General features: G+C 41.8%; 1 protein-coding gene across 1 annotated transcript in view; it reads right to left on the bottom strand.

Moving 5' to 3' along the window:
- EXOC3 (exocyst complex component 3) overlaps positions 1–16,911 on the bottom strand; it is a 50,478-nt gene that overhangs the window by 23,310 nt on the left and 10,257 nt on the right. The window contains exon 4 of the mRNA XM_015821132.1: positions 8,541–8,658. Within this exon, the coding sequence (XP_015676618.1) occupies positions 8,541–8,658 (118 nt within the window). The remainder of the gene's footprint in view (positions 1–8,540; positions 8,659–16,911) is intronic.

The following is a 16,911-nucleotide window of genomic DNA, read 5'->3' as shown; positions in this document are numbered from 1 at the left end:
ATTTTTTGTTAAAGTATTTTTTTTTTTATATTATAATTGATAAGTAATTGTAGTTGTAAACTTTATTAAGGGTTTAAATGATTTTTTATAGGGCTAGATTGATGAAATGTTAGAATATACTTTTTAGAAATTGAAATGCACTTATATTATTACTATAAATATGATAATCATGTTTTAATAGAGAGGAAGAGTTACTGGTCATACCTGCTGAATTGGTATAGACTTTGGTGTATTTGAATTACTTAAATGTATAATTTTTTTATTAATGTGGAGGAGATGAATTGTTTATAAATAGAGTTTGTGGAGTTAGAGATATTAATATTTGTTTACCTATATTTGAATATTAGCCTGGGACTTGGTTTGGGAAGTCCGGGGGGGTGGGATATAATATAATATTGTGTAATACTTGTGATGTTTTTTTTTTGGAAAATAATAAAAATTTTATATTGAAAAAAAAAAAAAAAAGAACTTTTTGTGTCGGTGGCTAAATTTCGAACAAATAACAGTTCTTCTCCGATCTCTTCATTTCTGTTGATGAAACGCACATAAGCCAATAACAAGGCTTCATTTTCACGAATTGTTGACTTGTTAATCTGCATCACGAATTCTGTATTTTTCAAGGTGTCAATAAGCCTTTCTTCCACATCAGCAGCCATTTCATCAATTCTTTTTGATACGGTGTCATTGCTCAAAGGAATCAATTGCGTGATAGTGCTTGCACTGGGCCCCAACATGGTGACAACAATCTGTTTCACTGCTGGTAAAATCAGCGTTTCTCTGATAGTGTGAGGTTTGCCAAATTTTGCTATCAACAAAGATACTTCATAGGAATGAATTCTTACCAAATGGTCTTTCAGTCGGGAAGGCTTCATTGCTTCATTTGAAAATGTTTTCTCACAAAGAAGACAAAACGGAAGCTGTATGTTGGAAGGAGATGAAATGAATCCCAATTTTAGGTATTCCGTCGAATATTGCCGACACTTCCTCTTCTCGGCCATACTGAAAGGTCCTCGAAATGAAAGGCACTACCTGCAAATTAAATTTTCAACTGCACTGGAACACTAGAAAAACACACGTGGATGTCGATAAACCTAGTTTCAACAGTTACGTTGACATTACAGCTGATGTCACAGGGGACAGCCACTCAGAAGCGCTCTCCCCTCCATCACTGCCCATTCTGGCCAATGGTGCACCACTGTATGGATAGAGGCTGCTGCGCAACGTGCATGAAGTTAAGCGATACGTATTCACATATGTACGGTGTTCTGTACTGAAGCTAGCTGGAGGAACATTTGAAAACACAATTCAATCCACTAATAGCAAGAGATCTGATGTTTTTGTACGACAGATATATAGCGATTCACTGTACGAAAAAGTCTCAAACGTGTCCCCAAAACTTCTCGCTCCATTGCCCCATATCGCCCCCTTTTCATTCCTTCGCCCCCGCATCGCCCCTTTTCATTCCATCGCCCCCCCTGAAAAATGAAATTGCCCCCTGGGGGGTAATATCGCCCAGGTTAAGAGCCACTGCTCTAGAGCTCAACAACACAAAAGGGGTGTTGTCTTACCTGAATGCCTTTTCTCAGCATGAGGAATGTAGAATCCACGAATGGGTTTTAGAAGTCCTCTAGCCCAATTAGACCAATCAATCAAAGTTGCCACACCCCTGCTGGGCCTGACCATGCCCCAGTTTCGAAAAAGGGCGAAGCCAATGATTGTGTGATGTGATGGCTCCCGAACTGCTGACACTGACCTGACTGCTAAAGTGAAAAAGGGAGGGGGTGGATTCTACATTCCTCATGCTGAGAAAAGGTGTTCAGGTAAGACAACGCCCCTTCTCCAGCATGTAGGGAATGTAGAATCCACGAATGGGACATCCCAAAGCCCATGTGACCCCACAGGTGGGACGCAGGCCGGTCAAGTGTCGATGCCGAATTGGACCACCTGTTGTAAGACCCGACGGCCGAATGATGCCTCTGCAGAAGCAAATTTGTCGAGCTTGTAATGACGTATGAAGGGGGAAGGAGATGACCACGTCACTGCCCTACAGATATCAAATATGGAAGCTTGAGTTTGCCACGCCGCTGATGTGGAAGCGCTACATGTAGAGTGCGCCGTTAGGCGGTTTGGAACTGGCAAGGAGCAAACCCGATAAGATTCAGCAATGCAGGCCTTAATCCACCAGGCAATAGTAGAAGACGAAACCTTCTGCTCTTTGGAACCCGTACGGAAGGAGACAAAAAGTGCCTTCTATCTACAAAAAGGAGCAATCCTCTTAAGGTAATATCGCAGCGCCCTGCGTACATCCAGGGAATGCCACTGCTGCTCCAGGACGTGTGAGGATTGGGATAAAAATCCGGCAACACGATCTCCTGAGCCCAGTGAAACAATGTGTTTACCTTGGGGATGAACAGAGGATCGAATCGCAGTACCACTCTGTCCTGATGGAAGGTACACAGGTCCTCCCTAACAGAAAGAGCAGCCAGTTCCGAAACTCGCCTTGCCAATGTGATGGCAACCAGGAAGGCCATCTTATGAGACAAGAGACGAAGAGTGCAAGACCTGATAGGTTCAAAGGGGGATCCTGTAAGAGCCTGCAGAACTCGGGGCAGCTCCCAAGTGGGAGAACGATGGACTACAGGAGGTCTGCTGTTAGCAACTCCTTTGATAAAGGATCGAACCCTCAGGTGATGAGACAATGGCGCAGAGTTGGCACAGGTGAACACCGTGGAGAGTGCCGCCACTTGCCTACGGATAGTGCTGGGTAGAAGACCCATATCCATTCCATCCATGAGATACTCAAGAATTCTCGGGATAGTGACAGAAGAGATGGACAAACCCTTGCGGTCACACCAATTACAGAAGTTCCTCCAAGTGGCATCGTAAATCCGATTTGTCACCGGCTGCCTCGAGGCCTGAATCATGGATATCACTCTGGGGGAGTAACATCCCCGCGTCAGGAACTGGCGTTCAGATGCCAGATGGCTAATTGGAGCCACTGCGGATCTGGGTGCCGAATGACTCCTTGCGTTAAAATTATCCACTCTGGAAGAATTCTCCACGGAGCTACGGCGAGGTTCATGAGATCCGCGAACCATGGTCGCCTCGGCCTCCACTTGTTCCTGCAACAGTTTTCTGATGACGGCCGGAATCAGAGGAAGAGGTGAGAAGGCATATAGTAGGCCTTCCGGCCAAGGACTGCGGAGGGCATCCGCTCCCTCCGACCCCTGAGAGGGAAACCGAGAGAGAAACCGGGGAAGTTGGGCATTCGCTGGGGATGCGAATAGGTCGACTGGGCTGACCGAACCGATGTGTGATCTCCCGAAAGAGGCGGGGATGTAAGCGCCACTCTGAATGATCTACCGTAGTGCGACTCAGATAATCCGCCTGTCGGTTCTCCACCCCCGATATGTGCTCTGCCTTTAGGGACAGAAGATTCCTCTCCGCCCATGATCCCAGTAGCCAGGCCTCGGACATCAGGGCCCGAGATCAAGTTCCGCCCTGCCTGTTTACATGGGCCTTTGCCGCCACGTTGTCCGTCAGGACCAACACATGGCAACCTGCAATCGTTTTGCGGAAATGACAAAGTGCCAGGTGAATAGCCCTGAGCTCTAGCCAGTTGATGTTTTGTTTGAGATCCCGCTGGGACCACCGGCCCTGGGTGAACTGAAGTTGGAGGTGTGCCCCCCATCCAAAATCGGCTGGCATCCATGGTCAAGGTCACTCGAACCGGTTCTCTGAAAAGAGATCCCTTAGACAAAGCTGGGGATAGCCACCAGAGAAGGGATGAGAGTGTTTGTGCTGAGACCCGTACCCTCTGGGGAAAAGAGGCTACACCCCGCCTCTGGTAGGGGAGCAAAAATCACTGGAGTTGTCTCGTGTGGAGTCTGGCCCAAGGCACTATGGCAATGCAGGAAATCAGTTTTCCCAACAGCTGTGAGAGCAGAAGTAGGGTCACCCGTTTTTCCCTGCGCACTTTGAGGATCAGTGTACGTATGCTAACCTGACATTCCCGAGATAAGAAAACTTGGCACAGGTTGGTATATTATTGCACCCAAGTGTAAGAATCGGTTGACTGGAGTCAAGTGGCTCTTTTGAAAGTTGATCAGACAACCATGATCCTGAAGCGTCTTGATTGTTAGTGCCATGTCTGAGCGAGTGTTTAGTGCCAAGGACTGGATTAGAATGTCGTCCAAGTAGCACTGAACGCGGACCTGTACCAATCTGAGCTGTACGGCAAGAACCGCCAGGACCTTGGTGAAGACCCTGGGAGCCGATGATAGACCGAATGGCAAAGCCTTGTATTGGTAATGATGGTTGGAATACCTGAATCTGAGGAACCGTCTGTGACCCGGATGTATGGGGATATGAAGGTATGCTTCTGTAAGATCTATTGACGTCAGGAAATTCCCCTGACGAATGCTGGCCAAAATGGAGTGAAGAGTTTGCATTTTGAACTTCTGATATACTAGGTACGAATTTAGGACCTTGAGATCGAGTATCGCCCTCCATCCCCCGAGGTTTTCGGAACCACGAAGAGGATGGAGTAGAACCCCTGTCCCAATTGATCCGATGGCACCTGCTCTATGGCCTCTATGTTTAGAAGATATTGAATGGCTTCCTTCATGAGACCCTGCTTTATGGGATTTCGTGATAGGGGGCAGGCGATGAATTGCCGAGGAGGGGATGTTAAGAACTCCAGGGACAGACCGTCCCTGATGGTGGTGAGAACCCAAGTGTCCGTGGTGGTGTCTTCCCATTTGTGGAAGTAATAAGCCAGTCTGCCGCCTATAGGAGGGGTCCGTTCCGAGTCATTTTGTCCTACGGAAGGGACGACCTTACCTGCCACGAAAGGGCCGCTTGCTCTGAAATTGTGGTTTTGGCCTGTCTCTGTAGCCGGACCGGTCCGAGGAACAGTCCGGCCCCGCTGGAAAGGACCGAGAGACGCTCCCCGAAGCCAGATGTGGGCTAGTCCGAAAGGAAGGACGGCGATTGTATGGATTGAAACGTCTGCCTGTTCTTTTGGAGAGGTGAGAGAGTACTCTCTTCTTTTCTCTGTTTTCAATCAGGTAAGGAGTAAGGGCCTCCCCGAAGAGGCGACCGCTTTGATACGGGGCAGCAGCCACCCTCCATTTGTGTCTGGTGTTGGCACGCCAGTTCTTAAGCCAGAACAACCGACGTGCAGCGATGTTAGAGGCTATGGCCCGGGCCGAAAACCTGGCCGATTGCAGAGACACATCTGCCATGTATTCTAGTGCTGCCCGCAACTTTGTGACATCCTGGTGCACTCTTACCTCGTCTGGGGAGATCCTAGATTGAAGTTCACGAAGCCACATTAGTGAAATCCTGGCAAAGAAGGAGTTCGATGTGGAAGCTCTTATCGACATGCCGAGGCCTGGTGCGTTCTACGGAAGGAAACCTTGGATTTTTTGCCCTCGGCCTTCAGAGCCTCAGACATATCCCTGGGATCTTGGAGTCTGACAAGATGGGAGAAAGAGACTTGTCTACTCCCGGAACCTCCAGTGCATCATTGAGAGTAGAGACCGTATCCAAGAGTTTACAGTCTATTCCCCCAAGGGCCAAGAAGGTACCAGGGGATCCCCATTGATCCTGAATGGATTTCAAAAACATGGGAGGGCAAGGGATCTGTTGGTTCTTTGTAACCGGTTCCGAGAACAGCTGATCAGAACTCTGGCCAGAATCCTGATCGGACACTTGGGATTTCACTGGATCAATCTTTCCGGTGGCACAGGCCTTGCGTAAGAGCGAAGGGAAAGAAGCAGGATTAAACACACTGACCAGGGGAGTGGCTTCTGTGTGAGTGTCCTTGTCATCTGACCACAGACCCTCTTCGAGGGCCTGTTCAGAATATTCAGATACCTTGCTATCACCAGAATGCGGTGGTGAGGCCGGATCTGGGAATTCATAATCCCTGGGCCGTGCAGTCTCCGCGGATGGAGGGGGTTTGACGGCCCTGGGACTGGTGGGGTCCTTACAGAAGAGGCCATGGCTTGAGCCACCGCCTGCAAGATAATGGCCTGGAGCTGGGCGGTGAATGAAGGTTGTTCCAGGGACCGGAGGCCCGCCGCCGTCAGAGTGAAAGATGCCGACGGGATCTGAGGTGGACCCGTAATGGGGAAACTCCCCGGGATTCCACAAGCTACTGAGGGAGGGATGAATTTGCATCCTCAGATCCTGTTCAAAGAGAGAAAGATGATCCTGGCTGAATCCAAGTACGGGACCCTGTTCTAGGGCCTGTTCGGGAGACCAAGCCTGTGCAAAGGGTGAGGGGCGTGGACCCTCAGTTATAGATGTAAGGGGGGGGAAGTGGAGGCAGGTTGGACCTCCGCTGCACGCTGTTGGGCCTTGGTAAATTGTCTTTCCAACACCCTATGCTTGCTACCTGCCTGTTTTTCGGCCGCCTTAGAGCCCCGTTTAGTTTTGGCCTTGACCTTTGCGGCTGCTTCTTGGTTGGGTGACTTGTGTTTCTTATTTCCACTCGAAGTGGAAGCCTGTGGAACGGTGTTATCCGCCATGTTGAATAAAAAACAGGAGTTTTCCAGCAGATCTCTGGAGCTGTCCTGGTCTGCAGGAGATGAGGCTACGGCCTACCTAGGTGGTACAGGCCTACACGAGGGTCTGTGAAATCCGGCCCACCGTTAAGCGCAGAGTCACACTGCGCGATATAAGTCGCGCATCACCCAGGGAGCTGTCCTCTCCCCTTTCAATTGTCCAGTGTCCTTGGTTGTTAGTACTGTAAACAATTGAGTTATTATTATTATTTATGTTTATTATTATTTATTATTATTATTTATTTATTATTTTTTTAATGGGGGACCCTCGTGTCTCACTTAGTGGCGGCTAGGACAGCAATTGCCAGTCCACTAGATGCAGACAGCGGAACAGGCAAGGCAAGAAACAACCCAAAGTTATTATAACTGATTTGTTAGAGTAATCTAGCAGGCAGGAATGTGGCAGGTGCTTAACACTGTATATTGAAGATAATTAATATCTGAGAACTGACAGATGAATCTGCACAATGCAGAGTAAGATTGAGAAAAACCAAAGAGAATTGATTCAGAAATTCCCCTTGCCAGCCACGTGGTGGCCTAAAATGGCGTCTGTAATGGAGAAGAAGAAGAGCCTGGACACAATGAGGGATATAGGAGCCCCTACATCCGCAGGGAGAGGCTGTCCCTCGTTGATAAAAAAAAAAAAAAAAAAGGAAAATTTGAGAGAAAGCCCCCCCCCCCCATTGTGCCAATGGCCCACGCTGTCAGGAAAGGTAACCGGGAAGGAGCAAATAAAATATCAGTAAAAGAGGCCCGATCACGCGGCGAGCCTCAAAATGGCGCCCGTGACGGTCCGAGAAAGAAGGAAAAAACTGGAGAGTGTAAATATGAATTTTTTGAGCTGTAAGGGAAACGCAGGATAAGGATCTGGCAGAAATCAATTGAAAGGAGCCTGGGAAGGCTGTAAACGAGGGGATGCGATCGCCGCGCTGCGCAAAAAGCGGCAATCACGACGATCAGCTGGTCAGCGGTAGAAAAAAACTTGCCAGGCAAGGAGAGTAATGCTGAGACATAAATTAGGGCAGCGCTGAGCTCAGCGCTGAACTAGTTCACCAAAACAGGAAAGAAGAATCCACGAATGGAAATAATACTACCTGTCCTCCTAATTTAAATTTGGGAGCCAAAGTTCCACGTCTCTTCTGGGCTGAGACCAAAAAGAAACTGGGGCATGGTCAGGCCCAGCAGGGGCGTGACAACTTTGATTGATTGGTCTAATTGAGCTAGAGGACTTCTAAAACCCATTCGTGGATTCTACATTCCCTACATGCTGGAGAACAATGATCACCCATGATTAGGAAGGATGTCAGAGTCACCCCAAAAAGCCTTTTTTTGTCTAAACTCTAATGATGATCTGTCAGACTCAACACTTGCAGAACCACCTTTAAATCTGATAAGACAAAATAATGGACTAGTAGCAGGCCAAAATGCTTGGATCTTTTGAGGAATCCAAGTGCAAATGACTGGAGATATATTATCACTTACCAAAGCTAGAGCTTTTCCCCCTATGACTACTCTGCAACATTACAATGCAAGCCAAAAAGGGGCAACATTTGCATTGTGATATATATTTTATTATTCACCCATCCATCCCAGATGCCCACGCTTATTATTTTTTTTACTTTTATTTACTGCTGCAGAAGTCTAGCGTTGTCTTTCTCCAGAACACAGAGCCAATACTAAGAGCTAGTTCTCTTCTCAGAGAATAAGAAATCTATAATAAATCCTGCCTTCCAATGACAGACAAAAATTAACCTATTTGTATTGGTTCACTCCTTTGTTGAATGAGAACAGTATTTAATTTTTGTTTGATGTGGAAAAATGTACTTAAGTTTATCTTATACTTGGGAATACTAGTCTTCCGGTCAATCAGGATTTTTTAAATTGTATTTATATGCACTGTTTCTCTTTTTGTCTGTAAGTTGCCCAATTGCCAAGATGGATAGCATTGAAATTAGATGAATAAATTACCGTAAGAGTTGACATATATGTGCTGAGAAGTTCATTCACCACATCCTGAGAAAGAAGAGGCTGCAGAAAATTCATCTCCAGTTCTGGTGCCAGTTCCAAATTTCCCATCATTTCTTCACTAAAGTAAAGTGTACAGACAAATGACAAATAAAATTCTAGGATCAATTTTTCTTTAGTTGCAAAAAATGCACCATACATACACACCACACACACGCAACCAGGCAAATAATGAAATATTTTTTAAAATGTTAAAATAGCAAACTGTAAATACAGACAGTCTAACAAAGCAATTTAATAATAGTTTTTTAAGCTGAAGTGTTAAATAGGCAATTGATGCATATTTTAGTATTTGCATTTTTAATTCTGCAAAGTAAAAGTAAGTTTTCCTGAACAATTATTTGTTTATCTTTTATACTGGTACCTGGTATACTGGATACCTAATTATATAACTGGAAATTCACAATTAAAATCTCCTTAATAGACTCCTAGATTTAAGAATTCAAAGCCCAGCTGTGTGCATATTAGCAATAAGATGCATGTTAAATTTGGAAGATTAATTAGAATCTTCCAGATGTGGATTGCAAATAATTTATATATTTAGAAGATGAAGGAAGGAATAGGAGATGAGTGGGGATTAAAAGGGGTTAGAAGGAGGTTTAGAAAAAAACAAAACAGGAACAGAAGAGACTCAGTATAGTTTTATTTCTTTTTGTTTACTCTGAATGTTTTAGTTTTAAATTTTGAACCATAGAAAAAATACTAGAAGCCCATATCTTTTTTATTTAACAGATAGAATCACCAGTTCTTTGAATGCTTATAATATTCTATCCAATGGAAAGAAAAAGTAAAGAATACTCCATCCAGTTTTCAAGATCTTATTCTGCAGCATTTTTGAACATTTTCCAACCTACTATTGCTTCTTAATGCTTAACACTTGAATATCTAAAAAAAGAAAACTTCCATTTTTTCCCCTTCTTATCAAAAATGTAAATTCCTTGGAAACAGAATAAACTAAGTACAGGTAATCCTCAACCTGCAACAGTTCATTTACTGAACGTTCAAAGTTACAATGGCACTGAAAAATGTGACTTTTTACCATTTTTCACATGGTCACATGATAGAAATTTGATTGCTTGGCAACTGGCTCATATTTATGACAGATGCAGTGTCCTGGGGTTATGTGGTCACCTTTTGTGACCTTCTGACAAGTAAAATCAATAGGGAAGTCAGATTCACTTAACAATTAGGTTACTAACATAACAATTGCAGTGATTCACAACAACTGTGGCAAAAAAGGTTATAAAATGGGTCCAAGTTCACTTAACAACTATCTTGCTTAGCAACAGAAATTTTGGGCTCAATTGTGATTGTGAGTAGAGGACTATTTGTTTAAGATATAAATATATGTTTATTCTTAATATTCCATAAACAGTAAGGGATAGCCAAATGATTTTGACTGCATGACTTTATGACTAAACTTAAACAAATCTATTTATTAGAATTATTTTGAGAATTCGTTTTGAGAGTTTCCGATGTCTTCGCTGAAGAATAGACCCAGGGAAGAGATTCTCCTCCCCCCCCGGGTCCGATTTATGCTTGCCGGTGGGTCCATTTGGGCTAAAAGCTGCCCCGGAGAGGTGGCTACCAAGGGGTGAAGCTTTGGGGACCACGGGTCGGCGGTAGCCAGCTTGTTGGAGCCAAAGGAGCCCCCAGAATCAGCAGAAGAAAGGCAGAACGCATTTATGCAATCCGTCATTGCCAGCTGATTGTTGGAGACGGAGAAGAAGCTCAGAATGACAGCAAACAGCTGAGCCGGGTGAGAATGCCGTCTTCTTTCTCATGCTGATTTTTGGCAAATAGCTCCTTTATACCTTGAAGCGAAGCCTTTCACCTTTAGGGAGGGGGTGGAGATTTTTTTCCTCCCCCCCACTCCTGAACTTAAGTGGCAGTTTAAGCTTCTGTGCAACTTAAAAACTCTTTATATAGTAAAGCTGTCTGAGGCTCAAGAGAAATTTGGGAAGATCCTGTTTTTACAGAGGCTTTTTGCCTTTGTTTTTTGTTGGAAACCCACTGTAGCCTTTACTTTTTACCTTTTAAATTCTATAAACTTTTTTTTCTTTTTCTCTCTCTGTCTTGACTATTTTTTTTCTCTTTCCCCTTTTCCCCCTTTTAAACGCACTGGGAATAGATACTTTGTGTCACCTGGTGGCTACATTGAGAACTTTTTTCCACTTTCTTTTGCTTGGAGATGATTTAGACTAGAAGTTTGGCTGCATGCCCAGACATTTTTTTATCTAAGACCTTGAAATCTTGCTGAGAAAATACTTGCCTTTGGTTTATTTGGCCTCACAAGACAGACTATATTGATAAATAAAGGGTACTTGGAGCCATCTGCTTCTTTGGATTATAATTATTGTTTTTGGAACTGTCTTAGAAGAAGAATTGGAAACTAAGAATTTTTTTTTGAAAAAGAATTTGGTGGACTATAATTTTGATACTTTTTCTTTTTTCTTTTTATCCTTTTTATTCTGGGAGTATTTTCTTTTTTCTCTCCTTTTTTATTATCCTTTCCTCCTTTTTTCTCCTGTGGCTATTTTTTTACCTTTTTCTTTTTAACTATTTTTGTGGATTTTCCCTCCTAACAATAGGAGCCTATTGGATTATAAAAGCTGGCCATTTGGCTACCTAGTGGATTACAATATAAGTTATAAAGACAATGATGAATGTTTCAAACCTATCTAAACTTGGGGAAAAAGGATTTTCCGCCCCTGTCTTGACTTCTGCAAGTCCAGTATATCAAAAATCAATCACAGTGCTGCAGCAAAAAAAAATGGATGTTCAACAAAGAGACACTCAGGCAATTTTGCAGGCAATTGCAGCTCAGGCGGCAAAAAACTATGAAGACTTGAAAAATGATCTTGATAAAATGAGCCAAAAAATTATTAACATAGATTCTCAAATTGAAAATTTTTAAAAAAACGATTACAGATAACCAACAAAGGATCCAAAAAATAGAAGACAAAACAGTGGAAGTTGAACAGAAATTAGAATCCTTAAAAGATGAAAATGAAAAATTGGCCCAAATAAATGGAGAACTGGAAGATTCTTTGACGGTGATAGAGATGGAGCGAGCCTCATATTTTTTAAGATTTCAAAATATAATAGAAAACAAGGAAGAGAACCTCCTAGACCTGATAATTGAGCTACTTGCAGATGTTCTAGGAATGGGGAAGACCTAAATGGAAGGAGAATTGGACCAGGTCTACAGAGTTAACTCAAACTACACTAGAAGAATAAAAATGACCAGGAAAAGAATCGAGAAAAAACTAAGATGGTCTTTGAATAAATCTATATTGAAAGGAAAAGAATTCTTACAACTAGCAACAAAGGAAATGGAATTTTTTAAAAATAAATAAGAAAGAAGAAACATCCCTCCAAAATGTATGGGACACGGCTAAAGCATATTTTAGAGGGTTGGCCATAACTTACACCTCTAAAAAGAATAAAGAAAAGAAACGATTACAGTTAAAGCTGAGAGAAGAACTTAAAAAATTGGAACTAGAGTTACAAGTAGACCCACAAAAGAAAATCCTCAAGAAACAAATGGAGATAATAAAACATAAATTAAACCTGGCTGAGATGGATACAATGGCACAACAGATTAAACGGCCTAAACAGAACTTTTTTGAAAATGCCAATAAGCAGGGGAGATGGCTAGCATTGAAGAAAGAGAAAGAAAAAAGAACAATAAATAAGCTACAAGATTCAAAAGGAGAATTGCAATGTTGCAATGAAAAAAATCATTAAAGATTACTATGAGACACTTTAAAGGCAGAAGAAAATACAGTCGTACTTAAAAGAAACAGATTTGCCAAAAATCCTAGAGAATATTTGAAATATACTAAATGAGAAAATATCAATGATGGAGATTACAGAAGCTATAAAAAGACAAAAAAAGATAAAAATCCAGGTCCAGATGGACTTCTGCAGAATTCTACTTAGCATTACAAGATGTGTTAAGTCCGAGGTTGAAAGACCTGTGTAATGAAATCTTTTTGGAGACTAAAATACCAAAGTCGTGGACTGAAGCTAATATTACTTTGATACCCAGAGAAAATACCGACCTTACAAACATAAAAAACTACAGAGCAATATCGCTATTAAATGCGGACTATAAAATTTTTACTTCGATAATGGCAGAAAGAATTAAGAAATTCTTGACTGAATTTATACATACAGATCAAAATGGCTTTTTACCTAAAAGACAGATAAAAAATAACTTAAGAATGATTTTGGATGTTTTAGAGTACTATGAAAATCACCCAGGGAAACAGATGGCATTAATATGTCTTGATACGCAAAAAGCTTTTGACAACTTAAATTGGCAATTTATGTTCCAGCAGTTGATGGAAATGGACTTTGGGAAAAATTTTATAAATGCAATTCAAGCAATTTACCACAAACAAACGGCTAGAATAATTCTAAATGGAGATTATACAGAAAACGTGATATCAAAAAAGGTACAAGACAGGGATGTCTATTATCCCCACTGTTATTTATATTAACATTGGAAGTATTGACCAGAAATATTAGACAAGACATAGAAATTAAAGGACTGGAGATAAAAGAACAAAAATATAAATTACAAGCCTTTGCGGATGATTTGGTTTTTATCTTGGAGGAGCCACTTGAAACAGTTACTAAACTGTTGGAGAAAATAGAAAAGTTTGGAGAAGTGGCAGGTTTGAAAATAAATAGAGAAAATACTTAAGTATTAACAAAAAACTTAACAGATAAACAGAAAATTCAACTTATAAAAAAGACAAATTTACAAATAGTTAAAAAAGTTAAGTATCTAGGAATCTACTTAACAGCAAGATGTATAACATTAAAAGAAGATAACTATGAAAGATTGTTGAAACAAATAAAATTGAACTGGGAAAAGTGGAAAAATCTTTAACTGTCACTGCTAGGAAGAACAGCCACAGTGAAAATGAATATTTTACTGAAAATACTCTTCTTATTCCAAACAATCCCTGTAAACTTGGGAAAGGTCTTTTTTGATGATCTAAATGCAACAATATTAAGATTTATTTGGCAAGGGAAGAAAGCACGAATTTAAGTGAAAATGTTACAAGAAGCTAAAAATAGTGGAGGATTTGGACTCCCGGACTGGAAACTATATTATCAAGCAGCCATCTTACCATGGCTTAAAGAATGGATAACGCTGAGAAACAAAAGACTATTGTACCTAGAGGGGCATGACCTACAAATTGGTTGGCATGCCTTCCTATGGTACGGGAAGAATAAAACACACAGATATTTCCAAAACCATTTCATAAGGAATGCTCTTCTTTTGGAATGGGAAAGAATAAAAGAGAAAATTTATATTAAGCTACCTGAATGGCTTTCAACAATGGAAGCTTTTGCCTACCCAAATTTAATTAACTATGACAAAGTCGTCACCTATAAAGATACTCTGGATAAGGAAGGAAAATTGAAAGACAGACAAGATTTACAATGACAAAGTACTGACTTAGCATGGTGGCCATATTTGCAAATTCAAACAAGATATGAAAAAGATGCAAAGACAATGGGATTTTATAAAGAATAGAATTTGATCAAATATTATTAAAAACAGATGAAAATCTGATCAAGAAACTACAGATTTCTATTAAACTTGAAGAGGGAAGAAGAACAAGTAAAAGAAACAATGATAACATGGGCAAAAAACTTTGGATAGTCTATAGATTTGGAAGACTGGCAAAAATTATGGGATAGAAACAGCAAATTGACTAAAGCAGCTTCATATAAAGAAAATTTGTATAAAATGTTTTATAGATGGCATATGACACCAGTAAGATTAGCTAAAATGTTTAAAAAATACTTCAAACAATTGCTGGGAATGTAAACAAAGGCCAGGTACTTATTACCATATCTGGTGGGCACGCCCTAAAGCAAAAAGGTTCTAGCTTAAGATACATACATGGCTGGAAAAGATGACTAAAATACAGATAGAATTTAAACCAGAACTGTTTTAGGAATATTAGGAGCTAAGTACGAGAAGGAGAAGGAGTATTTAATATTGCATGTATTGACAGGAGCGAGAATAGTATTTGCCCAATACTGGAAAAATGAAAACTTACCAACTGAAGAGATCTTAATTAAAAATTTTTTAGAATGTGCAGAAATGGATAGATTAACCTTAGAGATTAAAGAAAAAGAAGATTCAGTTTATTTTAAAACATGGGATAAATTTTATCAATGGTTAGGAAAGCAAACTAGTGAGAAATTAATGTGATATGTTACTTTGAATATATATTAGTAAGAAGAATTATATGTATTGACCAACTGATATTATTTATGATTATTGTTTATCATATTCACCACAGCTATTTACTATTATATTAATTAGTATTAACTGAACATATGTACCCAGACAACAGTCTGTTTGCTAAAGCTTGAAAATGTTACTGGGGGGGAACCCCAATGTTGTTCCCAATCCTGTCCCAACCTCAACCCGAATCCTGACCCTAACCCCACCCTGAACCTTAATCCTTATCCTGGTCCTCTCTCTTCCCCAACCTTATAAAACTCAATAAAAACCTTTATAAAAAAGAATTATTTTTATTCTCTTAAAATGGGTAAAAAAATTGTTTTCATTTCATACTCATCTAAGATAGGCAAGAAGATTTGTACTTTGCAAAGAATACCATTCTATGGTATAATGATTGCTTTACATGCCATAGTTCACTACTTCAGTTCTTAAAATCCGTAACTAAAGAAGTATTTAAATTTGTTTTCTACCCATCTAGCTTTAAAGCAACTCTGGGCAGCTCACAACATTAAAAGCAATAAAATTATAAAAGAGAAATATGTCTAAAAATAAAAATAAAAATAAAATTACAATCCAAATGAAGTTACAGTAAAAGATGGGGAGGGATTGATCAGGATGCAATTGGGGGGGAGGTAGGATTTTCTTTTAATTCCTCAATTACCTCCAGTATGATACTCCCCCATCGAAGCTCCCAAACTATCTGGCAGAGCCATGTTTTCAGACTCTTACGGAAAGCCATAAGAGTAGGAACCAATCTTACCTGAGGAGGTAAGATGTTCCAAAGGGCAGGAGTCATGGCAGAGAAAATTCTTCTCCTGGACCCCATCAGCCAAAATTAGTGCTCCACCTGAAGTAGTGCCATAGAAAATCCCGCCAAATGTGAAAATGCCAAAGGAGTATTGCTAGTGAAGTTCATGGAGTGTGGTGTGACCATCAATTCAGAAGTCTACTGTGAAACGTTATGAAAACTCAGACGAGCCATCCATAATAAGCATTGGGGTATGCTGACTTCTGGTGTGGTATTGGTCCACAATAAAGCTCACCCGCATACCACTAGACCAGGGCTTTTCAACCTTTTCACCGATTGTACCACTTTTAGGATATGGCAATATTCGAATACCACCAAGGTGTCAAAAACTTGATGACCCCCCCAAAAAAACCACCAAACCTGTTCAAAGTTGCAATTGCACTGAAATGACTTATGACCATTTTTCACACTTATGACCATTGCAGCATGCCCAGGGTCATGTGATTTATATTTGAATGCTTGGCAACTGATTCATATTTATGATGGTCACAGTGTCCCAGGGTCATGTGATCCCCTTTTGCAACCTTTTGACAAGCAAAGTCAATGGCAGGGCTGCTGGTGGCGAAGTGCTAAGGGAGTGATGGCGAACCTTTTAGAGACCGAGTGCCCCAAAACTGGCCCCGCCCTGGCTCCACCCCCTGCCTCGCCCCTACCCCGCCTGCCCACAGGGCCACTCACCACCTCCAGGGCCCACCGCAGATTGCCCAGGCAGCGCAGCAGCGCTATGGCAGTCACACCCTCTGCCCGCACCCCACAGCATCAACTGTGCGCGATGGGGCGTGAGGGCAGAATCTTGTCTACGCTGCCTGGCTGCCATGTTCTTGGCTGTGCTGCTCCACATGGGCCACGCTCAGGGGCGACTCTCCTCCAGGGGGGCTGCTGGTGAGGAGGGGGTCACGGGGGGAGGCAAAGCTGGGGCAATGGCACGTGTGCTCACAGAGAGGGCTCCGAGTGCTGCCTCTGGCACCCGTGCCATAGGTTCGTCACCACTGTGCTAAGGCTTACTTCCCTCCCTCCCTCCTTTCCTCTTTCTCATGCCCACCTCCTTCTGAAGGAAGAATTTGAACCCCCCCATATTTTCTCTCTTCCATATATTCATCAAACAAGGAAAAGCCTCCAGAGACAGAAAAGACAAACTGCTGAGTGAACTAGCTTAAAAGGGCACATTCCCCTTTAAGAATTAGCTACTGGCTAGAAAGCAAAGTTAAGGAGCGCAGCCGGCACTA

Source organism: Protobothrops mucrosquamatus, unplaced genomic scaffold (genome assembly GCF_001527695.2).
Source record: "Protobothrops mucrosquamatus isolate PMUCROS unplaced genomic scaffold, P.Mucros_1.0 scaffold1260, whole genome shotgun sequence".
NCBI lineage: Eukaryota > Metazoa > Chordata > Lepidosauria > Squamata > Viperidae > Protobothrops > Protobothrops mucrosquamatus.
The sequence above is the reverse complement of the archived record's forward strand: the minus strand, read 5'-3'. Positions and strand labels throughout refer to the sequence as shown.